The sequence below is a fragment of the Prosopis cineraria genome, unplaced genomic scaffold (genome assembly GCF_029017545.1).
Source record: "Prosopis cineraria cultivar Desert tree isolate PC_DT_omini unplaced genomic scaffold, ASM2901754v1 PC466, whole genome shotgun sequence".
Classification (NCBI taxonomy): domain Eukaryota; kingdom Viridiplantae; phylum Streptophyta; class Magnoliopsida; order Fabales; family Fabaceae; genus Prosopis; species Prosopis cineraria.
Genome location: NW_026555791.1, coordinates 1 through 26,146, shown reverse-complemented (window position 1 = coordinate 26,146; position 26,146 = coordinate 1). Strand labels below are relative to the sequence as shown.

General features: G+C 36.8%; 1 protein-coding gene and 1 pseudogene across 2 annotated transcripts; one reads left to right on the top strand and one right to left on the bottom strand.

The window, feature by feature from the left end:
* Positions 1-761: 761 nt before the first annotated feature.
* Positions 762-12,284, top strand: LOC129297208 (uncharacterized). 2 transcript variants are annotated; one of them, XM_054935573.1, is made up of 8 exons: positions 762-1,147; positions 9,045-9,188; positions 9,828-9,895; positions 10,004-10,054; positions 10,151-10,210; positions 10,285-10,752; positions 10,846-10,953; positions 11,599-12,284. In XM_054935573.1, exons 1-8 carry the CDS (start codon positions 1,024-1,026, stop codon positions 11,638-11,640), a joined length of 1,065 nt encoding a protein of 354 aa, XP_054791548.1. In that variant the 5' UTR covers positions 762-1,023; the 3' UTR covers positions 11,641-12,284. The 2 variants fall into 2 exon arrangements, with proteins under 2 accessions (XP_054791548.1, XP_054791549.1); XM_054935574.1 differs by lacking the exon at positions 762-1,147 and adding an exon at positions 1,569-1,781.
* A 6,831-nt stretch (positions 12,285-19,115) lies between these two features.
* LOC129297206 (uncharacterized) lies at positions 19,116-24,205 on the bottom strand (annotated as a pseudogene).
* Between the last annotated feature and the right edge of the window lie 1,941 nt (positions 24,206-26,146).

Genomic DNA, 26,146 nt, shown 5'->3' with positions numbered 1-26,146 from the left:
ATCATAATTATCTTTTAATTTCATCATGTATTTTCATAGTTAGTGTTTATGTAGTCTTTCATTCATTCGCATCAAGTCTGCCTTAATGTTTTTTCTTCCATTGGTTTTTATTTTGCAAAGGAAAATGAGAAATTCATGATCAAATAATAGTTATAGTCGCGTAATATCTTGAACTTCTACTAAGAGTGGGGGATAGAGGAGGGAGAAAGTAAAAGAAGAAAATGATGGGCCTCACTTTAGCAAAGTGACAGCGTTAATTTGAATTCAACAACAGGGGTGTGATTGTCACATATTCAATGATTCAGAATTTTAAATATATTAAATATGAATTTAAAATTTAAAGTACATTTAAATTTATAATTTATAATTTAAATTGTATGTTATATCATTTTAAAATTACAAATTAAATATTACATGGATGATAGAGTTAAAAGGTTATTAGAATGATAGAATAATAATAAAAAAAAAAGATCATGAGTTAGGAATTTATTAAATCATGAGATTAAGAAGTTATCAAAATAAAAGAATAAAAGTAAACTATATTTATAAATTAAAAATAATTATAAATAAAATTTTAAATTAAAATATTTAAAAAAATGACATTTATTATTTGTACATGTGTGTGTTTATTATTCTTCAATTATATACACATATATGAATAGATTAATCTATCATATCATAAAAATAAAAAAAAAATAAAATCAATCAACATATAAGTCAATTTTATCCCAATCTAAGATAATCTTATCAAATCCTAACCCTAACACAATAAGAAGAATCAAACACTGCCGGTTACGGCAGCAAGAATAAATTCTGCGCGGCGTCGGCAGTGGGCAAAGTTAAAGTAACTAAGGGGCCAATTTCTGACCGGCAAATCAACGGCGGCGACCGATCTTCCGGTAGCTGTGCACGCAACTCATGGCAAAACTCTAATAGCTTTTTTTCAATCCCGAAGGCCAAAGAAAACGAGACTCTGACGCCTGGTTTCATCATCGTCCGCTTTCGAGTGCAGAGTCGCGTACGATGAGAGGAAATAATCATGGGAATTATAAGAACCCATGTTTGACTATGCATCAACCCTGGGCGTCTATGCTCGTTTACGGGATCAAGCGCGTTGAGGGCCGGTCATGGCCTGCTCCCATCAGAGGTATTTGGTAGCAAATTCCGTCCTCTTTTTACCCAGCTATGCGCCTACTCCCTGCTATGTACTTCTATGTTTGCCCGCTTCTTTATGTTTCTAATACGGACCCGGACTCCGGATTTTACTAATATTAAAACCTTCTGCCCTTACATGCCTGTCTCACTGACCAGTCTATTAAAACCTTCTGGATTTTACTAATATTAAAACCTTCTGCCCTTTATGTTTCTATCATTATCAGTGACGGCTAAATAAGCCCAAGCCTTTTTAGCTCGTGAAGCTTTTAGGCAGGATTGAAATTTGGAACCATAACCTTTATGTTGTATAGGTTCTGAAAATGCTGGAGATGCTTCCTCATAGAATAGTGCGTGGAGAGCCTTTTTTCTTTCCATCTTTTTTGGCTCTCTCTCTGATAAGAAAACATATGCAGCATGCTATCTCACCTATCGCACAAGCGTTTTTGATGGTTCATCAAAGTAGAACTGCTATTCTCACGGTATGGGTAGTATATTGGAACAAGTCTAGCTGAAGGGAGAGTCTAAGAACGTCAATTAAAGGCGCTCAGGCAAGGCGCCGTGCACTTCTTGAGCCTCTGACCTCGGGGGAGGAATTACCTTCACTAAGGAGCCAAAAGGCGCACAAGGTGAGTGCCTCTTTGCGCCTTACTGCCTGTTTGGTTTGCCCAAATAATCGGCTATTGGGGAACAAACCTTGGTTTGAAGAAAATTTACCCAAACAGCCAAATATTAATGTTGGGAGGCATCCCAGGTCTATAAATTAGAAAACTCACCCATAATACTCCGGCCAAGCTTTTATGACATGGTTAAATGGTAAATCTCACTTTAAGACATTATTTAAGCTATCACTTGCCCTTCATGTTTTGTCTGAAGCCCCGTGTTCTGTCCTACACTAGGCAGCTGAAAAAAGTAAACAATATGACAACACGAGGATCATTTCAAATTGCACTTATATATATTTTGTTTATATTATCATATTGTTTCTTACTTTAGCACCTTGATATACTCTAACGAGCGCCTTTCTACCACCTCTTACACAAGGTGTTTGACAAGTCTAGCATTTCGAGAGTGCCTTTCATCTTTGGCTATCAATGTGAGGGTATCTCTAATAATGCTATTATTTTCTACATCTATCAGTTGTAAGATGATTTTAGTAACCAGTTAGTTTTTGGTGCTTTCTTTCTCATTTGTGGTGGCAAAATCATTCCACTTGGTTAAGTTGAGAAATAAATAAAGAGTTTAGCTACACGGCAGGGTGGAAGAAATGGTGGTGTCTTCTCCAAAATGCTGATAATCGTGTACTAGTTTCTATCTTGGAAACCAAAGTTTCATTTTAAAACAATAATAAAAGCACACTGGTCCATAAAGCCTACATAAATTCTTGGGAGAAATATTTTTTTAGCACAACAACTTAAAAATGTAACTAACCATACCCCTATTTGGAAAGAACTAAAAAGTTAACTCACAATCTTATATTCTCATTTAAGGTGGGTATTTAGTGTTATTTTGAAAAGATATAGGATATTTTGTACATTTTAAAGTTGATGAACTAAAGTTTTTATGAAGCTTGAGTCCAAAATTCTACACAGTATGCACTATTGGCATATGTTAAGTTAGCAAGTAAACAGACATAAGGCATAAGTTTTGAAAGTCAATAGCCATCAAATTTCTTTATTAGAAGTAAGACGGAATATTTATATTGTAAATTTGGTAAAGGACTATTCGACAATAATTTGGAAGTAAAATTGGAAGATCAAATTATGCCTTAAGTAAAAAAGTTTAGATATTTGGGAGCCATTATTTAAAATAATGGCGAAATCAGTGGAGATATTTCACATAGAATTCAAGTTGGGTGGTTTAATTGGAGAAAAGCTAAAGGAGTTATTTGCGACCGTAAGGTGCTTAATAAACTTAAAGGAAAGTTTTATCGCGCTGCTATTAGACCGGCAATATTATATAGTAGTGAATGTTGGGCTCTAACGGGACAGCAAGAGCATAAAGTTGGAGTAGCAGAGATGAGAATGTTACGATGGATGTGCGGACATACACGTAAAGATAAAATTCGAAATAAGCACGTATGCGAAAAAGTGAGGATGGCACTTATTGAGGAAAAAATGGTAGAAAATCGGTTGAGATGATTTGGGCATGTACAAAGAAGACCAAGGGAGGCACCAGTGAGAAGAGTGGAACATATAACTTTGAGTCCGATTAAGAGAGGTAGAGGAAGGCCTAAGAGAACACTTTTGGAAGTTGTTGAACGCGATCTCTTAATTAATAATATTCCTAAAAGTTTGATAAATGATAGAGCACAATGGCGTCTTGCAATCCATGTAGCCGACCCCACCTAATGGGATAAAGGCTTGTTGTTGTTGTTGTTGTTGTTTTTTCTTCATACTGCAAAAAACTTATTAGATGCTTGTGACTGATATGAAAGAATAAAGACATATTATTTAGGTAGTTAGTATCTGATAAAGGGTAGTTAAGTCATTTGTTTATTTTGATTTGACTATTCTAACTATTCTAAGGTTATTTTACCTGAATCCTATAAATAGTAGGGCCCCTCTCAATTATAATAAGCCTGATGATGATAATGAAGTGTATTATTCATATCAACTCCTGATTCTCTCTCGATTCCCTCTATTTCTTACTCTTTCTTTTTGAATTCTCCTTCTTTCCTCTTCAATTCTATCCCATCTCTCTTCACTAATCTACCTCTTCTTCCATTTTCATATTAGTGGTACTTGAGCTTTCGTTCCTTGGCCATTCTCTTCTCTCTCTCTCTTTTTTCATTCTAATGGTGTATAGTAAAGACGCGTAATCAAACTCAACAAGAATTGGAGGAAAAATTGCACTAGCTTGAGCAAAGACATACCAAACTAGATACCATTGACATGCTCAGTGATCAAGTGACAAGTCTTTCCAACCAGATTCAACTCTTGATATGCGATTGAGAGGAAGAATCTGATAACTTGGGCCATTGTAATAGGAACGACAGAAATGGTCACTATTGTCATTGAGAAGAAGATGCGAGACACAGGGAAGAGCATTAACGACCTACCTAGTTCACAAAAATGGAATTCCCCAAGTTCTCTCGGTCTGATGTGTTGGGTTGGATCATGAGATGCGAGAGATATTTTGAACTTGATGATACGCTAGAAAATGAAAAGGTGAAGATGGCGTTGATGTGCGTGGATGAAAAGGCTTGGTCTTGGTATAGCGTTAGAGAAGACTTGGTTTGGTGTCACGCCAACCTGGAAAGAGTATGTTGTTGTCCTTAAAGAAAGATTGGGACCCACCTATGAGATGCCAATGGGCGATTGATGTGTTTAAGGTAAAAGGGTCCTTTGGCCGAATTCAACGATGCTTTTGACTCTCCTGCTTGCGAGCTTGATCTTTCACAAGAGTACCTCATCAAAGCATACATGGAAGGATTGATGGAAGATTATCTGAGTCCTGTGAGGTTGTTTAAATTGAGAACTCTCTAAGAGGCGTTCTCGCTGGCTCATACGTAGGAGATCACTCTGCAACGATGAGTTGAGAAGAAGACGAGTGGCAAGAACAGTGCACAATTGTCTTCACCTTCGATTGCCTCATCGCAAACCTTGCACAATACTTGGGCACCTTACAAAAATGCCCTCTTAAATGGTGGGACCCGACAAAAAGGGAAGATGACATTTGTGCCCTAAAAATCATCTTTTTCTTCCTTTAAAAGCAGTAGTAATCCCCTTAAAATTCTATCTACGAATGATGAGGTAGAACACAGAAGCAAAAACCCATGTTTTAACTGCCATGAAAAGTTGTCGCGTGATCACAAGTGTCTACAAAGGCAAAAGATGCAATTGCACTTCATTGATTTGCTAGAAAACCAAGAAGACCACCCGGTCACAGAATTTGAAAATGATGAGGTGATAGAGGAAGAAACACCCTTAATTTCACTCTATGCCATCGAAGGAGTTGAAGGGGCTTTATCAATGTGAGTTGTAAAGCACTGTGGCAAGAGGTAGATCTAGATTTTGATAGATAATGGAAGCATCCGTAATTTCTTGGATTTGGAATTGGCTAAGAAACTTGGTTGGCAGTCTGATTGCTCAGTAGTGTCGTGGGTAGAAGTGGCTAAAGGAAAAAAATATTACAAGTCCATGGCATGTTGAAAAAATTTAAAGGCTTGTTTGGTTCAAGGAAAGGGAAGGAGGGGGAGGGGGGCTCCCTCCCAATTTGAGGGGGAGGTTTTGGAAGGGAGGGGAGGGTCCCCTCTCCCCCAATCAAACACACCCTAAGTGAAGAATGCAAGGGTTGGAGCTCGTTTTTGATTTAAGAATTCTTGATCTCAAAACTTATGACATGGTTTTAGGTCTAAACTGGTTAAAAAGCATCAAAAATGCCTTTTGGAATTATGAGACTCTCACAATGTATTTTTGCCAAGGAGACCAACTATGCAAGCTACAAGCCACACACCTAACTCATGGATGATGGTGCAGCCCAAGAGAATTGAAATAAAAGAGGGAAAGGATAAACAAAGGTTTCTATTACAGTTGTTGAAATCTACAAAAGAAGAAGCCAATTGTTTTGTTGTTTCAGGGGTATTAGAAGAGCTGCCCACAGAAATTCAGCAAGTTCTAAGGGCTTTTCCTGATGTTTTTGAAGAACTGAAATGGTTGCCACCCATGCGAGAAGGCCATAACCATGTTGTAGTCCTTCAAAAGGGGACTGACCCTATTAGTTTAAAGCCCTAGTGCTATCCTTCTACTCAAAAGGATGTGATTGAGAAGTTAGTGGGAGAACTTTTGAAATCTGGAGTTATTCAAGAGAGTTCCTCTCCTTTTTCAGCTCCAATTCTACTAGTAAAGAAGAAGGATGATTCATGGAGAATCTGTATTGATTACAAATAGCTAAACAAAAGGACAATAAAAAATCAGTATCTTATCCCTCTTGTGGAGGACTTATTTGATGAACTAAGTGCTGTAAGGTGGTTTACAAAGTTAGATTTAAGAGTGGGATATCATCAAATTCACACGGTGCTTGAAGATGCCTATGAAACAGCATTCAAAACACGTTTCGGGCACTATGAGTGGCTGGTTATGCCATTTGGTTTGACTAATGTCTCAACCACTTTTTAGGGATCAATTAATTCTATCTTTAGATCTTTTTTAAGAAAGGTTGTTGTTTTCTTCGATGATATCCTAGTATATTCCTCCTCTCTGATAGATTACATGGAGCATTTAACAAAGGTGCTGGAAAATCTTAAGGAAAAATCAATATTATGTTAAAAAGGGGAAGTGTACTTTTGTAGCAACTAGTGTTGAGTACTTAGGTTATATTTTGGGAAATGGGACTGTTTCTACTAACCCTAAGAAGGTGGTGGCAGTCCTTGAATGGCCAGAACCAGCCAACATCAAGCAATTAAGAGCCTTCCTTGGCCTAGCAAGATATTATGGGCGATTTATCTAGCATTATGGAGAGATTACTAGACCTCTCACTAATTTATTTAAGAAGCAGGGATTTATTTGGTCCGATACATTAAGAAAAGCTTTCACAAGATTAAAGAAAGTATTGGTTTCAGCCCGTGCTTGCTTTACCATATTTTAATAAAGTTTTTTATGTTGAAACAGTTGCATTTGGCTTTGGGCCAACCTATTGCTTTCTTTAGCAAGGCAATGGCTCTACGACCTTTGAAGCTGTCCATTTATGAAAAGGACCTGATGGCAGTCGTTCAGGCAGTTGAATATTGGCATCGGTATTTGGAGAGGAAGAAATTTATCATCAGAACTGATCAACAAAGTCTGAAGTATTTATTGTGGCAGAAGTTAAGGACTGCTTTTCAGATGTATAAAATAGTTTGTTTAATGGGCTATGAGTATGAGATTTGTTACAAAAAGGGAAATGAAAATGCTGTGGCAGATGCACTGTCAAGATTACATGGGCTTCAGTTGTTACAAATGGCACTTGATACCACTTCTCCCAAGTTGCTTCATAAAATTGGGGAGAGTTGGGATGCTAATGTAGATTTGAAGGCCATAATTGCTGAACTACAGAGAAAAGGAGGAAATATTGCCAAATATGTGTGGCATGGACAGCTTTTAAGAAGAAAAGGAAAGCTGGTTATTGGTGATGTTGCAGCTGTTAGGTAAGAAATCCTTGAATGGTTACATGCTAGTCCATAAGGAGGCCACTTCGAGGTGCATGCCACTTATCAAAGGGTTACAAGGTTGTTTTGGTGGAAGGGGATGCTTAAAGATATACAAGACTTTGTGAGAGGGTGCGATACTTGTGCTCATTGCAAGTACGAGACAGCAGCTACCCTTGGTTTGTTGCAACCATTACCCATTCTTAATAGAGTTTGGGACAGCATAGCAATGAATTTCAAAGAAGGATTGCCTAGATCTAGGGGTAAAGAGGTAACATGTGTAATTGTGGATAGAATGAGCAAATATGCTCACTTTTTGGCTCTTTCCCATCCCTTTTCAATAGCAACCTTGAGTTAGCTTTTTTTGGACCATGTTTACAAATTGTGTGGGGCTCTTAATGAGATTGTCAGTGATAGAGATCCAATTTTTATCGATCATTTCTAGGAGGAATTTTAAAGGTGATTAAGGTTGAGCAGAAGCTTACTTCTTCCTCCCATCATCAAAGTGATGTGCAATCCGAGGTGTTGAATCGTTGTTTGGAAACATACCTTAGACGTATGTGTTGGGAAACTCCTAAGGATTGGAGTAAGTGGTTACCCTTGGCGTAATGGTGGTATAATACAGCTTTTCACATTTCAACCGAGGTAACACCTTATAGTTACTTTATGGGCAGAAACCGCTACTGTATGCTCCATATCTACCTGAAGAAGCTGTGGTTGAAGCTGTAGATAGGAGTTTTGCAGCAAGAGAGCACATGATAAATGTTTTAAAGCATCATCTTAGCAGGGCAGCCAACTGTATGAAGCAAAAAGCTGATTTAAAAAGGTGTAATCATGAATTTGAGGTTGGTCAATGGGTTTTTCGAAAGCTGCAGCCTTACAGGCAGATCTTAGCTGCATCAAGAAGTACTCAAAAATTGGCACTAAGGTATTTGGGCCATATAAAGTGATAGCAATGATAGGAAAGGTTGCTTACAAGTTAGAACTTCCCCCTATATCCAGAATTCACTGAACTTTCCATGGTTCACTGTTAAAATTGTGCCCAGGTCTCTCAGTCAAGCAGAGGCACCCCCTGAAAATTGGCTAGAGGTTCCAGCTACCCATATTCCAGAAGCAATCCTGAATAAGAGAGTGGGAAGGCATAAGGGAAGTGTTATTACTGAAATTTTAGTACAATGGAAGGGCAAACCTGATAAGGAAGCAAGCTGGATGTCTTTGTTCAGCTTCCAGAAGCAATTTTCAGATTTTCAAGTACCAAACCCTTGTGGACAAGGGCTGTTGGGGGGGGGGTATTGATATGAGAATAATAAAGACGTGTGTTCTTTAGGTAGTTAGTATCTGATAAAGGGTAGTTAAGCCATTTGTTTATTTTCGTCTGACTATTCTGCCTATTCTAAGGTTGTTCTACTTGAATCCTATAAATACTAGGGTCCCTCTCAATTGTAACTAGCTTGATGATGTTAACGAAGTGTATTATTCAAATTAACTCCTGATTCACTCTCAATTCCCTCTGTTTGTCTCTTTCTTCCTGAATTCTCCTTCTTTCCTCTTCAATTCTATCCTATCTCTTCTCTATTCTACCTCTTCGTCCACTTTCATGTCGGTGACAGTATTGTTTTCTTCCATTTTCTTGTTCTATTGACTGGGACAAAATTCTTGAAATTGGTGAACTGTTTTCCTTTCCATCTACTATTTATTTTGAATTATTTCTGTTGTTAGTTCTATATAAAATGGTTTCTTATTGTATAAAGTCTTGTCTATTAAGGTCGTCTCTGGATTCATGCTGCCAGTAAAGTTCCCGATGAGTCTACTATCAAGGCAATGGAGTGCTTCTACCGGGAGATTTATGCAGTCAATGGAATAACTGATATTAAGTTTCCAGAGCATTATCCAACTTCAAGGCTATTGGGTATACAGAATTTCGTTCTTTTTAATTAAGAGTTTTCCAAAGTATTGTGCGATAACGTTCTCTATATTAACCATTGGTTAACGCTGCTCTTGTTTAAACCAGTTTTGGTCCGGCATTCTACCGCTTCTCTTTATCTTGATGTGTTAACTTCTTGAACTTGATCTTTTTTGTTGTTGAATTTGTCCTTAACTTTAGATTCTTTCTTTATGCTGTTTTTTTTTTTAATCATTTTTTTATCATCAACACAACCTGTGTCAAGATGCACATAATTAAACTAATTTCAGACCAGTTCTCTTCCTTTCTCTTGATATTCAAGCAAGCAAAATTTGTCCTTTTCATTATTGACTTACACTGTAAAGCTTTCTCTTTCTAGTGATGTTTTACAGTACTTTCTTTTTTGGCCAGTGGTTGGCACTGCACATTGGCCCCGCATCTATTTTTTATTTTCCATTCCTTTTACCTGGTTGTCGAACTTCGCATTCTATTCTGTCATTTGATAGGTGTTGTGTTAGGATGGCTTTATGTGAAATGGTTATTCATCCATCATTTTAACTTGGCACAAACTCTATTGCGTCACTGCTGTTTGCCAATGTTTCCCCTCCTTTTGGAATACATCACATGAATTTTTTCATCCCACAGGTTTCGTTGAGGTTGTTGGCTGCTTAAGACAGGAAGAACTAGCCTGCTGGGAGATGGTCCCTGAAAGTGTAGGAAGCTGATTTATCTTCCCTCTTTTAATTTAAAACTTGAATTGATATCATTTCATGGCTATCCGGACTTGAGTCTTCACTAAATTATGTTCCTTGTGCTCTCAGGTTAGGCTGGAAGCGCAAACTAAGTATTGCTGGTTATGTGAACATCCACAGGTCTGTGTCTTGCAACTGCTATTCAGGTTTTTAACTGTAAGGTGTAACAACTTTATGTATGTGTATGCTGAGGTGCTTTTTCCATCCTTTATCCAGAAATTGTTGATTCCGTTTGAGATGAGAGGATATCAAGGTGTTTATAACTTGGAAAAGAAGGTAATATGGCTTTGCATTTCCATCTTCCTCCTGGTATTTCTTTTTGCAAATGCTGATTACCCTACCTCTCTAAGATATGTGAAGCTGCAGTTAGAGGTCTGTCTCCTGTTGCAAGTCCGCTTCCAGTGAAGTTTCCACTTCCAGATCCACATGATTCTTTTTCATTGCAGCCAGGCTGCATCTGTGTGTCTTCTCCTAATTTGAAAGCATCATCTGAAGCGGACAGATCATCAACCCTGACTCTGGCCATAGCCGGTGCACAAGAGGCAGCTTTGCAGTTCTCAAAGAAGGATCAGAATTCTCAAAGTATTGTTACAAATACTAATTATCAAGAGACAGAAACTGTAAAATCCTATAATTTACGATCGCTGAGAAGATCTGGGGAAAAAGATAAATCCACGATCTTCAGTGAGACATTTGATGATGGGACTTTGCCATTACACCATGAGGATAGAAGAAGCTATAACCAGTATGAGGGAAGCAGTAGGTACAATCAATATTGTGGTGCTGATGTGAGACGACCCCTTCAACAACCAGCTAAGGTTTGTACTCTCTTAGCCGTAGTAATTGTTGCTGTTGCATAGGCGTTCTCCTTGTGTGTAAAACTAAATAATTTTTATGGTAACTTTGGGCAGGGATCTATTGCATCAAAGGAGGAGGAGAGAAGCAGGGGTGAAAAGTATGAAGGAACCAGTCAACCTCCTGGTGCAGCTTTGAGTCCGAATGCCCTGCCTCCGTCTAAGGTTTGCTGTCTCCTTTCTGTCTAACTGGTGTTAGTTATATGTTTGGTCATTCCCTGCGGAAATCTTAACTTTGTTGCATAGTTATACAACTAAAGCAAACAAAATGGTGATTTGGTGTAGAACGAGCTTGGATTGCATTACTCCCTTTATCCCCGATAAAAAGGTGGTTCATAAAATTATCCAATGTTGACGCATGGCTGTCATATATATTTTTAAAATTTTTTCTTATGGCTGTTCTGTTCTTGGGATCTCATTTCAACACTGAAATTGATTCTGACCCTTGTCTGTAATTAATTTTTTTTTAATTTAATTAGGTGATAATTGATAACATATAGAATCAGTCTGGTGATGTGTTTAGCGTAGCAGTGGCGTTGGTGCAGCTTTTTGCATGAAATTATATCTGATGTGGATCATGCAGTGATCCAAGCCGAGTCGGGCTGTAAAAATAAAAAGAAGAAGAAGCTGGGCACTTGCACACGTGCATCCACTATCCTTAGCATGCTCTGTCTCCTTGAGCCCCGAGGAATATGCGACATTGTTGCTTTCCCTAATTTCATTCTCTGCCTACTCCTTTTTAATGATGCACTTCTAAAATGTAAAGAATAACAGATTTAGTGGTCCTAGCGCTGACTGCTTCGTTGTTAGATTTTTGCTGCAGCGGTCAGAGGCCTGAAGCATGATCTTTAAATATGATGCGGCGAACGCAGAGATGGAAGTGGAGCTCGGATCCTGAAATCAAGCTTGGAATTGGATTATTTCAGGGAAATATCTTGTTGGACAGAGCTCAGCTTCTTGTTTTGTTGTATCGTTAGAGTAATCGAAGCTTGCCTACTTGTTTAAATAATGTGCACGGTGGATTTAAAGTAGTGATGCATGCTCTGCTTAACATTAGATAAGAATCTGAAATGGAATTTGTGTGCAAAGCATGGAGCTGTGCTTGTTGTTGGTCTTCAATTGCTTGCTGCTCCGAAAGAGCCTCTCGAATCTCACCACCTCTGCCGCCTATTCCCAACCTGTCCCCCCTCACGGCTGTGGATATCTTCAACTGAAAACAAATATATATTATTATTTGCATAGCTAAAGAGTGGGGGCGTCTATGATTTGTAGAAGTAAGCTAAAGTGTAAATATCTTATATCAAGAAATCAGACTTCTTTTTGGTTTGGCAGATGGCTACCTGACAAGCAACTTTTTATTTTTTATTTTTTTTTGGTAGAAAAGCAACTTTTTATTGATTTTGTGGAAGATGATAGAGAATTTATTGATATTAATTGTTGAGAATGGGCTTGCCACCTTTAGGCCCATAATCAACAGTTAACCTAATTTTCTTTTATTTCTCGCTCTATTATTACTCTAGTATTTATTAGTTATTATTATTCATATTTGTGGGAGAAAGTTAAGGGATTTGATCTCAATTTTATTCACCTACTGTGAATAAAATCATACCATCATGGTTCCAAAATGTCGTACAAGGCAACAATAACTGGTTAGTCATGCATCTTCAACATTGATGGGGATCCCGACAAATCTTCGATGAGCAGTGAGTGCTTGCAAGGACTAGACGCAATGAAATTAGGAGGGAGTAGCAATGCGAACTCATACATGATGGCGATTGGTTCGACACTTGAGTCTCTCTGACAAGTCACAATAACACATTGATTTAAGGGCAACTATTATCTCTAGTGGTCCAGAAATATCTTGATGTTTGTTCGTGGTAGAAACAACGAGAAAAATCTCACTTGAAACCGAAAACCACCTGAACCCAATGATCCTCTATTTGAAGGATGGTACGTAGAAAATAATCTGCTCATGATGTGGCTGGTCAACTCCATGACAGTGGAAATCAGCGAGAATTATTTACTCGCAACAACAGCCGAAGAGATATGGGATCCTGCCAAGACAACATACTCGGTCAAGGAGAACATTACTGCAATTTTTCAGACCAAATGATTGCCTCGCAACCTTCTACAAGGTGAGCAATCTGTGACTCAATATTATCGTGAATTAATGAGGCTGTGGCAATAGATATATCTCTATGAGATTCATGAATGGTCTTGCCATAAAGATGGAGTGTATTATAAGACAATTGTTGATTGAGAAAGCGGTTAATAATGAAGATGCTCGTGGTCGCATCATGAGCATGAAGCCACTCCCCTCATTAGAAGAATCATTTAATATGATCAAATGGGAAGAGAGCAGGAAGGTACTGACTAACTCTTCTCTCTCATCTGCTTCTTCTAATACCTCCCGTGAATCATCTGCACTTGCTGCCCGAGGAAACCAAGGTAACGCAAAGGGTAAGAAATCAAATAAATGGTGCGATCGCTGCTAAAAAAGTGGACACACCAAAGATCATTGCTGGAAACTTCACGAGAAGCCAAGAAATTTCAAACAGAAACCCAAAACAAAAAGCAAAGGATTGATGGTTGGTACTACTGAGTCTGAAGGAGATTCTCTAAGCTCCGAAGAATTACGAGGAAAATTCTGAACATGCTTATGCAAATTTATGTGAGAAACCTTCTCCCTCTGTTATTTTAGCACACTCAGGTATTGCCTTCATTCAAGCTCTTAGTAGTGCCACTACATCTAAGAATATTTAGATAGTTGATTCAGGTGCGACTGACCATATAATTGGGTTTAAAGAGCTATTTTTTGAATTTAATGCTTTTTCTGAGGATTCTATTAAAGTGGCTGATGGGCCGCATGCTAAACTTTTAGGCTTAGACACAGTTGTTATTTCTACAAACATAGAGTTAAAGGATGTCTTATATGTTCCTGAAATCAAATGTAACCTATTATTTGTCTGACGGGTGGCAACACAAATAAATTGTCTTGTCATTTTTGACAAAAATGGTTGTGATTTTTACGACTTGACCTTAGGGAGGATGATTGGCAATGCTAAGGAATGGAATGGATTTTACTATATTCAAGGAGATTCACCTATAGCACATAATTCTCGTGCTACCCCTTCTATTACTTTCACAAATGATCTTTATGTTATGGCAATCTAAGTTAAGGCCACCCTAGTCTTGGACTTAGTTATATGCAACTTTTGTTTCCCAGAATTAATAATAAATTGTTTTCTGAATTTCATTGTGAAACTTGCCATCTAGCAAAACAAATTGAAATTCTTATCCAAATCACACCTATGTTCCTATTCATCCTTTTAACATTGTTCATAGTGATGTATGGGGTCCATCTAAGCTTGAAACGAATTCTAAGGCTCATTGGTTTGTTACTTTTGTTGATGATCACACTCAATTAACTTGGGTCTTTCTAATGAAAGAAAAATCAGAGGTGTTTTCCATCTTCAAATAGTTTTATGACTGTTAAAAATCATTCCAGATCACAATCAAGATATTTTGTAGTGATAATGGAAAGGAGTACTTAAATTCTGATTTTAAAAATTTCCTGACCCTTCATGGCATACACCATCAAACCTCTTGTGTTTATTCTCTTCAACAAAATGGAATTTCAGAGAGAAAAAAAATAGACATCTCCTTGAAGTGTCTAGAGCCATTATATTTGGAGTTAACGTTCCTCACAAGTTTTAAGGGTATGCTGTTCTCACCTTAGCCTACTTGATTAATCGTATGCCATTCAAAACTTTGAACTTTTGTACACCCCTCCAACCTTCCTTAACATATATCCCCACTCTTCCTTACTAACTCACTTCCTAAAAGAGTTTTTGGTTGTATTGCCTTTGTGTACAATGACCATGGGGGAAAGCTAGATCCACGAGCAATTAAATGTGTATTTTTAGGATACTCTTCAGGTTAAAAAGGGTGTAAGTGTTATTCTTCTCCTACCAAAGAGGTGTCTGTCACTATGAATGTCAAATTTATTGAACAACAGTCTTTTTATCCTAAATCACCCGTTCAGGGGGAGAGTGAGTGGAGTGAATGGCTCATTTGTGACACCAAGCATGATAAATCTAATAAAAAAACAACATACTGAGCCTAATGGACCTCAGACATCACTTGATGAACCCATTATCTCTATCTCTCCTGCCACACATACTGAGAATTGTCTGGACAGATCTAGAAATTGCTCAAATTCTCACCTTTTATCAGAAAACAATCCTGGAACCTGTGAATCAGAGTCTAAGAACTCTGGAAACCTTTCGACCAAATCTGATTTTCAAGATAAAAACCCTTTTGAGCTTGTAAACTCTCTCAACAAACCAGATTTGACTGAGACTATGGTGGACGAATCTCTTAATGTTACTGAACAGTAGCATGAAGGAGAAAGTTCCATTACCATACCAAGGCAAAGCCATGATTTTATACCTGAGACAAGTCTTGAAGCTCTATATTGGCCTATAGTCTTGAGAAAGGGAAAGAGAAGCTGTACCCTAACCTATTGGTACGTATATCTAATACAAAAAGCTCTTTCCTCATCTGAAGACATTTGTTACTAATGTTGAAAGTGTAAAAATCCCTAAAAGTTTTAATAAGGCTTTTGTTGATCCAAAATAGAAACAAGCTATAGAAGAAGAGTTGAGAGCTCTACATAAGAATAGAACTCGAAAGATTGTGAATCTACCTAAGGGTAAATCTATTGTGAGTAGTAAGTAGGTATTTACAATGAAGTATAATCCTGATGAGAGTATAAATAAATACAAAGCTTGACTAGTTGTCAAGGGGTTTACTCAAACTTATGGTATTGATTACCAAGAGACTCTTGCTCCTGTGGCTAAGCTCAATATCATAAAGATTTTAATATCCCTTACTGCAAACTAAAATTGGCCTTTACATCAACTAGATGTGAAAAATGCCTTCCTTAATGGTGATCTTTAGGAAGAGGTATACATGGAAGTCCCTTTAGGTATGAGAACCTTAGAAAATGTTGGTAAAGTCTGCAAACTTTATAAATCTCTGTATGGTTTAAAACAATCCCTAAGAGCTTGGTTTGAAAAGTTTTCCCGTGCTATTAAGGGTTTAGGCTATACACAATGCCAGGTAGACCACAACTTATTTGTTAAACACTGTGGAGACAAAATAACAGCCCTTATTGTTTATGTTGATGATATAATGTTAACAGGTAATGATGCTGAAGAGATAACTAAACTTAAAAGGAGCATGGAAGTTGAATTTGAAATCAAGGATCTTGGTTCCTTGAGATACTTTCTTGTCATGGAAGTGGCAAGAACCCAAAAGAGAATCAATGTGTCACAATGAAAGTACACTTTAGACTTGCTAAAGGAAACAGAGATGTTGGAGCAGGGCTTGCTAATACCCCAATGGAGCTTAATCAGAAGTTAACCATTAGACCTAATGGTATTGTAGTGAATAAAGAGAGAGATCAAAGGTTAGTGGGAAAATTGATTTACTTGTCACATACAAGACCTGATATATGTTTTCCAGTAAGTGTTGTAAGCCAGTTCTCTAGCAATCCTTAAAAAGAGCATATGACAGCAGTATACAGAATTTTAAGATACTTGAAGAAAACTCCTGGACAAGGATTGTTCTTTGGAAAAGGGGAATTTAGAAGCATTGAGTTGTTTATTGATGCTGATTAGGGAGGCTCTAAATTTGACAGGAAATCTACCATTGATTATTGTTCCTATATGTGGGGAAACTTGGTAACATGGAGAAGTAAGAACAAACAATAGTCTTAAGAAGCTCAGCGAAGTCTGAATATAGAGCCTTGGCATTGGGGATGTGGATTGTGAGACTCTTAAGAGAGCTTGAGGTTGGGATTGCTGATGCAATCAAGGTTTGGTGCGATAACGTTTCATCAATAAAGATTGCTAATAACCCTATCCATCATGACCACACAAAACATGAAGAGATTAACCGACGATTCATTAAAGAGAAAATTGAGGCAAACGTGATTTATTTATCTTATATCCCTTCAAAGAAGCAGATTGCAAATGTTATGACCAAGTCATTAGCTAGAGAAAAAATTGAGGGGTTCAGGAGCAAGATAGGAATGATTAATATCTATTCTCCAGCTTGAGGGAGAGTGTTAAGAATGGTCTTGCCACCTTTAGGCCCATAATCAACATTTAACCTAATGTCCTTTTATTTCTTGCTATGTTATTATTCTAGTATTTATTAGTTATTATTAATCATGTTTGTGGGAGAAATTTAAGGGATTTGATCTCATTATGCTCTCCCTCCTTGTGCTATTTATCGATACACCTACTGTGAATAACATCAGAGCTTTGCAGCCAAATACTATAATTAATGAATCTGTGAGAGACTATATCTTGCCTTTTGGGAGATAGGATGCATTCAAAATGTTACCATGGCTACCTAGCCATGTTGTAGATCTCATTACTAAGACTAGAGTATCGAGTGAGGAGAGTGGTGATGATAAACACACATGGATCATTCAATTGATGGCAATTATTATGTGAAATCTAGTTAGTCCTTTCTTTTGCAAGTCCAAGAGGAAAGTAATCTTACATGGCGCAATATCTAGAGATGGTTAATACTGGAGAAGATAAAGACACTTTTTTGGCAAATAGTGCATGATATAGTGTAACACCACGGAGTTCCACATGAGGAGAGGATTGACCATTATGGGACCATGTTTGTTCAAATGCAACCAACTAGAAGACACAATGCATCTTTTCCAGGAATGTAGACATGCAAATCAATGGTGGATGGAGTATGTCGGAGCTGATCTAATTGATAAATTTGTTAGTCTGGATAAGAAGAATTGGATCAATTAGAATATCAAAATGCAAGCAGAGAATTCTACTACATAAGTTGTTCCTTGGAATTTACTCTTTGCTTACGCTTGTTAGAATATTTAGAATTCCAGATGCTCATTTCTCTTTCAAGGGCAAAATGGGATGGTCTTCGAGGAACCCTGTAATTTTATTTTCAAAGTTGCTACCGATATTAAGCTAGGGAAACAGCTTCCTGGAGCTACAGGTTCACACTTTTATGAGTCTACTCAGGCTTGACTTGAATACCATTAATTAGATTAGAGACTGATGGTTCAATTTTAGAGAATAGGCAAGTTACTTACGGAGGAATTCTTAAAGATAGAAATGGTGACTAAATTATAGGATTTAGTCACAAGTTAGGACATGTTTCTACAACTTTCTAAAATTTATGGCATTTACAAAAGGCTTGAATTATGCTAGCGAAAAGGATATAAGGCAGTAGAAGAATTTTATAACTGTGCGTAGGCGATTTCAACAAAGGGCAACCATCACTGTTATCCATTTCAACGTATCATTGACGCCATAAAAGATTATTGTACAAGAAATGCTATATTTTTCTTCATTTTTTGTATAGGGAGAACAGCAGATAGGAAGATTACCCTGCCAAACTATATCATACCCTCCCCTCTGATTCTAACTTTTTTGAGTCTCCACCCATAACATGTGCGGCTGTTTTGTTCTAATTTTTCTTTTTTTTTTTCCTCCTTTGTTCTTGTCTTTTGGGTCATGCTGTTGTAGCTTTGCATTCTTTTTAGTTGTATGAATTTTCAACTCTATTCAACAAAAAAAAAAAAAAAAATCTATTTGCATTGTCAACTATACTTCGATTGTGACTAACATTTAAAAAAAATATTTTTTAATTTATATTTTTAAAGAACCATTGTTTTATTATGTTGAGAAAAATGATAACAAATAAAAAAATAGGAAATGAGAAAAAAGGTAAAGATAATGCAATTTTTAATCTCCCAAATTTATCTTAATTGTGGATTTCATTCCTCAAATTTAATTTTTATCAATTTGATCACTAAAGTTTACTTCAATTGTTAATTTGATCCTTACTGTTTAGAAAAAAAGATAATATTGCTAAAATCTATTAACATATATCATAAAATAATGATAATAGTCATGTAGGTTAATAAAATATATATATATATATATATAACTATTCAGTTGGAAAAAAATTCTGAAATTTTAAAAAACAAGAACAAAATATGTGTAAGGGATATTGATAAAAGTTAAACTAATGTAAGTACTAATTTGTTCTTATTTAACAACACATACATGTTGAATCATCAGTATACGTTATACACTAAACTACTTTGAAAGTCAATTTGTACTTTAAAATTTAAAAACTCATGATTACTTAAAAAAAAAACGTAAAGAACCAAATTGATAATTGAAACAAACTTAAAGAATGGAATGTTTTATTATCTAAACATAATAATTTTGATTTAATATGGAGAAAAACTTCTGGCCAAAAACTGTGAAAAAATGTTTTTGTTTACCATGAGGCAGTGAGGGTTTTTTGGCTCCGTCAGATCAACACAAGCAGGCGAGTTGAAAAATGTAAAGCAAATAATGCTCTGGATCCCGTTCTCACCTGGACCAGGTTCGTGCATTCAGAAAACAGCGGATTTCATATCCGTAAAATTTCATCACTTGACGAATGCAACCAAACAAGTTCCTTCACGTTAAAATAATCTGCGGCAAAGGGTGGATGCGTTCTCTGGAACCCATACATCACTTCAGCAAATAGTCTAGAAAACAACTCTAAACCAACGTAGGCTTCTTGAATTTCCCATGAACCCACACCCTTCGCATGCTCTTCCCTTGCTGACGATTCAGAGACTTGACACAACAATAATCAAGCTCGAGCTGCAAGGTTCATAGGCATAAAATTAAATGGCGGGCAGCCAATAGCCATATGTCAAAAACAGTCCAGAAACTGCATGAGACGCACAAGCTATACAAGGTAGACAGGTGGGAGATTCCATGAAGTGGACTGTATATTGAACAACCACTACGCTATTAACTGATGCTAAGCTCAGTTCACATCAACAAACGTGCAAATAAGCACATAGTTTAATGCAGGACGACAGTATGTCAGTATCGCACATACAGTTCTGTTTCTTTTTTAGCATGAAATATTCATTACTAACATCAACCACAAGTCCACTTCCCTAACTACAGGGCGCTTGGCTCACTTGGAAAGGAGGTGAGTCTGCTTAACCTGAGGTCTCGTATTCGAGTGCCAAGGTATGCAGCTACATAATTTCCCGATGGGAGGTACCCCACCCCTCGAGGTGGCCGAACAGATGCCGAGCTGGATTAGTCTGGGCTGAGCCTAGAATACCGGTGCACAAGCCAAAAAAAAAAAAAAAGGGTCCACTTCCCTATAAATAAAATAAGTACCTCCAATCTGAAGGGGAAAACACAGTACCTCAGTGAAGCCTGCGCCCACAAATAGGTCTCTGACAGTATCTAAACAGAAGAAATATGAACGTGTGCCATCTGACCGCTTGTATTCCCTGAATCCGACTCTCTTAGCTTGCTCAAACCGAAGCATGGTCATATCATACAGACCTGATTTCATGAAGTTTAATCATTCGTAGCAGTTTAGGGTTCATAAGAAATATTATGATTTGTATCTTCGTTAGAAAATAATGTGATAAGGATTCACTAACGTGCTACAACAGCATACAGATTTTCACAAAGACTCCAGATAAAATTGACTGCTAGTTTATTACCATAGTCCCTGAAAAATACCATTCCTCCAGGCTTCAACACAGCAAAACACTCGTTGATGGACCTCGACATTCTTTCCAGTGGCACTGCTGACAGAGTAAATATCTGATAAATTATCCATCAACGCAAGAAACTAATTCATTAAGATGTCATCAAAAACATGTTATAGTTTTCAACACGAGACTGCAATGCAAGTGAAATCCAGACAGATGACAAGAAAGACTGAGCATCACTCGAGGCAAAACAATCTTAGACCATACTATTACCTAGGCATTTAAAAAATCAGAGGTCATAGACACATCAGAGCCACAATATGAGAGCATAAACGCATGTATCCTCCAGAATAAAATCAAAAAGCGCATAAACAAGATAATTGTGCGTATGATGAAAGAGCAAATTGTTTGCAAGACACTTCTGTGACGAGATGTCAACTTTGAAAAGTATAATATAAAGTGACTTACTATTGTTATAATATTAGGGGCTAAAGTACAAATCTACTCCTGAATATTTTCAAAAGGCACAATGACACCCCTACATTTTTAAAAACAGGACAATGTCACCTTGGATTAACAAAAGTAGCTAACAATGTTAATCTCTTTAGATGGGTCCCACATATTAGTGCCACACATGCCTGAGAGCTTTTGACCAGTGCCACATAGATCTTCTTCCTCCTTGATTTGACCACACACCTATGTGCAAGACACACTTTCTTCTTCCTCCCACCTACTCGTAAAGCCGTACTCCCTATGATTTGAAACACTTGAGGCATGCACCCAAACCATGGCAACAAAAACATAATCCATAGCATTTGATATTAATATACCCAGACCAACCCAAATCAATTGATATCATTTGGATCAAGAATGCAAAAACAAAAACATAGCGTATGGCGCCATCTGGGTAAACGAGAACTTGACAATGAGTAATGACAATATTAGTATTAGTTAGAATAATGCAGCAGGTGAAATAGGAGATGGAGTGGGATTAAGAAAATGAAGATGGGGTTTTGGGTGCAGCATGTGATAGTGTACATGGTAACTAATATTTCTAGTCTCACACATGCTCTCTGATTATAGAGATTTTAATTCGTGTAGTTCTACACAAGAACTAATCCTAGTTAGAAGAAATTGCTAGTTAGTGTTCTTAAACCCAAACCAGATTGAACTGTTGGTGAACACGATTGGAGAGTTGCACAAATGCTGGAATTCCAACGAGTTTGGCCATCAGATCTCAGGAAGTGAGGATGGAATCTCGAGTCGCAAAGCAAGGAAGGAAGAAGGAATCTCGCAGTCTTCAAGTACGCAGAGTGAAGATTGAGACAACGCCAGTGAAGGATTAACGGAGGTAATCTCGCAGTCTTTGAGTTGCAAAGCAAGGAATCTTGCGGTCCCGATGAATCAGATCTTGGCAAGTGAAAGGGGAAGAAGAAGCTTAGGCAAAGTTGCCATCACTGTTGACGATGGAGGAAGATGACGATAATGATGGAGAGGTGGGAAGATGAAACTGTACAGCTATGACTAGGAAGACAAAGAGGCAAAGAAGAACTAGCTTGCAACCCAATAGTGAATAATTCGCTTGCACACATGGCATCAAAGTGGGGGGCCCATTTGAAAACACCGTTAGCTACTTTTGTTAGTCCAAGGCGACATTGTCCCTTTTTTAAAAACATGGGGACAACATTATATGACTTTTTGAAAATGCTCGAGGGAAATTTGTACTTTAACCCTGATATTAATAACTCTAAACACTAGTTTCAGTCCCATATACACTGGTGGTCTGGAAACATCACATAATTAAACTTATGATACTTTAGAAAGAAAAGGTCTTACCAAGGTTATAAAATCTACTCCACCAATACAACCATCAATCCCTCCCGTGAACATGTATTGGTAAAACATGGTTCATTACCCTCCTTGGACTCTGGAGAAAATGATATAACTAAATCTCATTTATAAAATAATAAAGCAAAATAGATCACACCAATACCATAAAGATGAAGCAGAAACCTGAAACACAGTTTGACTGCTTTTGTAAAAACTTGTTTCGGCAAGAATTGCATGCCAGCCACTGGGGAAATCCATTAGTGCAAACATCACAACAGAATGTGTGGAAACGATCTTCAAACAGCCAATTGTAGCAGAACCTATAACTTCTTGAGCCCTATTTAAACTCTTGCTGCTACAGTCGCATGCATAAACAATAGCATCTTTGTTCGCTCTAAACAGGAAAATTTTGTCAAGGATAGTAAGTTCAAGATCCAAAACCAATATCAAATAAACTACTTAAAAGAAAGTAAATTATTTTAACCTTCAAACCAACAAAACATGAATGAACAATCGATTCACAGCTACAACCAACCATTTTCAACCAATCAAATTCTCTAAAAGCTAAAGTATAAAATGGTGATAATTTATTCAAGAATCATCAAGCTATTAACATTAGATAAGAAGTCGACCAAAAATAAGTCACAAATATGCAACTTAAACCCAGGTTTCTAAAGAAGCAGAGTGTATCTGTGTCACATGTGGAAGCCAAACTCAAGAAAGTTTTGGACTTTTGGTATTTTTCACACTCAATGACTTTAGCATGTTTGCATGAACAAAATAGATAGGACTCAGGAGAACGTCAGCAATAGAAGTCTCATCAAACCAAGAAATCTGCAGAGAACAGCAAGAGATGTAGTTCCTTCTACATATATTAAGATTGTCTGAGCACCAGTATACCCATGCTGTAACCAGCCAAAAATCTAGGTAAGCACGCCACACAAACACAACAGAGCAAAAGAAACTGCTCTCCGTGAAACAAATCAAGCACGCCGATTGAAAGGGAATACAGGACAAGCTTTCTAGATTCGGGCATGCCCATGTTCCACAGCAAACAAGGTGGGGGGGGGCATAAGTGCATAATCCGACATCAATAAGTCTCTGCACAAGAGCAGTAACCAATCAAACTCTCTTGAAATAGCACATCTCTGTATAAGCGCTCAAAAAAGATCGTTCACGTTATCACGTATATTGTCCAGAGTCTAGGCGGTGAATAGCTACTATCAGCATAGGACCAGTTAAGGTTTGGGGATAAATTTGTGCCGGCATTATCCCGCTGATGATTTGCGAATATCGGTTCTTTTGTTAGGCCTGTGACCCTCAATGAGAAAAAAGGGTTTAGGCCAGGCCAAGCAGAATGGTATTAGGAATTAAAAGTAATCACTAATCAGGGTTTATGATCTGACGCACTGATGTTATTTGAAGTCAAAATGTAGCCAGAACGACTTCCGATTGTTTGGTTCTCGTACTACACAGAGAATCGAAGGATTGGATTGGCAGTGAAGAAGAGCAAAGCCAAATAAAAGATTGTATTACCACAGTATTGTCTCCGACCCATTCCCCGGGAAGAAAATTACCGCAAAATTGGGAGAGCAGTACTTCCATTGCCACAACCTACTTCCAAAACTGCGTTTTCTCCACAGGAAAGCAGTTCAGGGAATTCCTTCACCAAATATCGTCTCTCCTGAATCAACATTTACGCATAGTTTAAACAAATAAAGACAGTTAAAATAAATGTACAATAAAAAATCTTGCAGCGGAAAAACCTTAAAGAATTTCCCCGAGGAATGACGGGTGTGAATTGCTCCCAGGCATCCACGTCGGTTTCTGCTTCTCTCGCAAAAGACGACGGCTCATATGGTAGTAAGTGGTAACGAAAAGAAGGATTTGCTTCGATCTCTGCTCTTAGTTCTTCCCAGTCGAAGTCCTTGGAGAAGTATTCTGCTTCGCAGCTCATTCTCCGAATCTTTGCGCGACGCGCCTCAGGGTACCCAATTGAAACCCTGCATGTCCTCTCATCCAACCCCACGGTCAAATGAGTAGATTATATGGGCAAAAGTGTAACTTTACTATTATATTAGTCCTTTAATTCTTAAATTCTAAAAACTAATAAATATTTTAAAGGGACAAAGCAACTTTTAATCCCTTAACGTTTGGGATTTTATTAATTTGGTCCATTAACTTTAATTTTTATCATTTGAGTCCCCAGCGTTTACTTTTGTTATTAAGTGATTTTTTATGTTTTGTAAGACAAAATAACCCTAAAAAAATTGATATGAAAACTAGATTGTTGATGTAAAATATACATGTGATTAAATAAAATGCGTCAACAAAATCCATCAAGCCCTAATTACTTATATGAAATCCACAATAGTGATAGCAATATAATAAAATAAATAACAAATAAGTAATTAACACTTGACAAACTTAACTAATGTTTTTTTTTATTTAATTCATGCACTTCAGCAATCTAATTCCATATCAATATTTTTGGGTTATTTGTCTTGTAAAATTTAAAGGACTTGATAACTAAAGAAAATATTAAGAACTCAAATGATAAATTTAAAGTCAAATGACCAAATCGATGTAATTATAAAAGTAAGGGACAAAAAGTTGTTTTAGTCCCATTTTAAAATATTAATATATCAAGTTTAATTTTGAAAGAATTACAGTCAGCCCTCTTCTTAAGAAAATTTATCACAAACAAAGACTAATTCAAAATGAATTATTGTTTAAAATGTGAATATGACCTATTGTTTTTTGAAGAGACTTATTATTGGTCCTTATTTGTGATTAGTTTTATTGAGAGGGAGTTGACTATAATTCTCCCCTTAATTTTTAAGGAATGACAATGATCGAACTAAAAATCATCATTTAAAATTTTTGTTTGTATTTAAAATTGTAATGTTAACATTTTTTAATTAACATAACAGTATTAGGTTAATGAACAATGAGACCACCTCTTTTACACAAACACACATGGTATTTAGATAATGATTTTGCAAGTTATTAACAAATTTTTTACTGATTGTATCAAGTTGTTGACACACCACTCTAATTGTTCCTTGGATGAGTGAATGAACATGATGCTTATCAATAAAAAAGCTTTTTGTTTAAACCTAAAATGAAGCATACACTACACAACAAAACTCAAAACAAATGTCAAGCACTGTGATGTATCAATTATGCAAGGCCTAGTTTGTTTCTCAAATAAGTTCACACTAAACATGTACTAAGGGAAAGGATGTAGCCTTTAAGACTCGGAGCCATTGGATGTGGAGGACCGTTAAGACGACATGAGATCATTATTTAATATGTCATGAACTTTACTAGACTGTGCCAAGTGATAATGGATATTCGCATACGAGCTCCTAATTTTTCAAGTGTGAGGGTTTCAGGCATGTGAGTATAAAAGAGGTTCAGCTAATGAAATCAAGGGAATACATGCGCAAAAGTAGACTCTTTCCTTAACTTTCAATTCAAATTCACCTTACACTTAGGTTTAGACTTTGTTATTTCAATTTCACAATTGAGTTTTTGTGACTTTGTACTTCAATTTTAGTAATCAAATCTTCTTTACATCATTATATTTGTATCTTCGTATTCAGGTGAATTGAGATAAGGAAGCTTGAGGACTTCCTTCTTATTTATGAGACTTTACGTCTCTGTCACGTTGGTATTTAAATTATTCAAATACAATGAACAATTTATAACTAATACTTTCATTTTGAAAAACATATCAACTTACAAATAAGTGTTAAGAATTTAAATTTTTTTTGCCAACGTTTACATTGATAAATTAAATTTTAGATTTAAAATTTTGCATTCCAAAACTCATATTTAAATCAATATATTTATAATTCTTTTGTTTGAGTAGTTTAAAAAAAATTCAATGAAGAAGAGAGATAAACTAAAATTTGAAACAAAAATAAAAAATTAGAAATA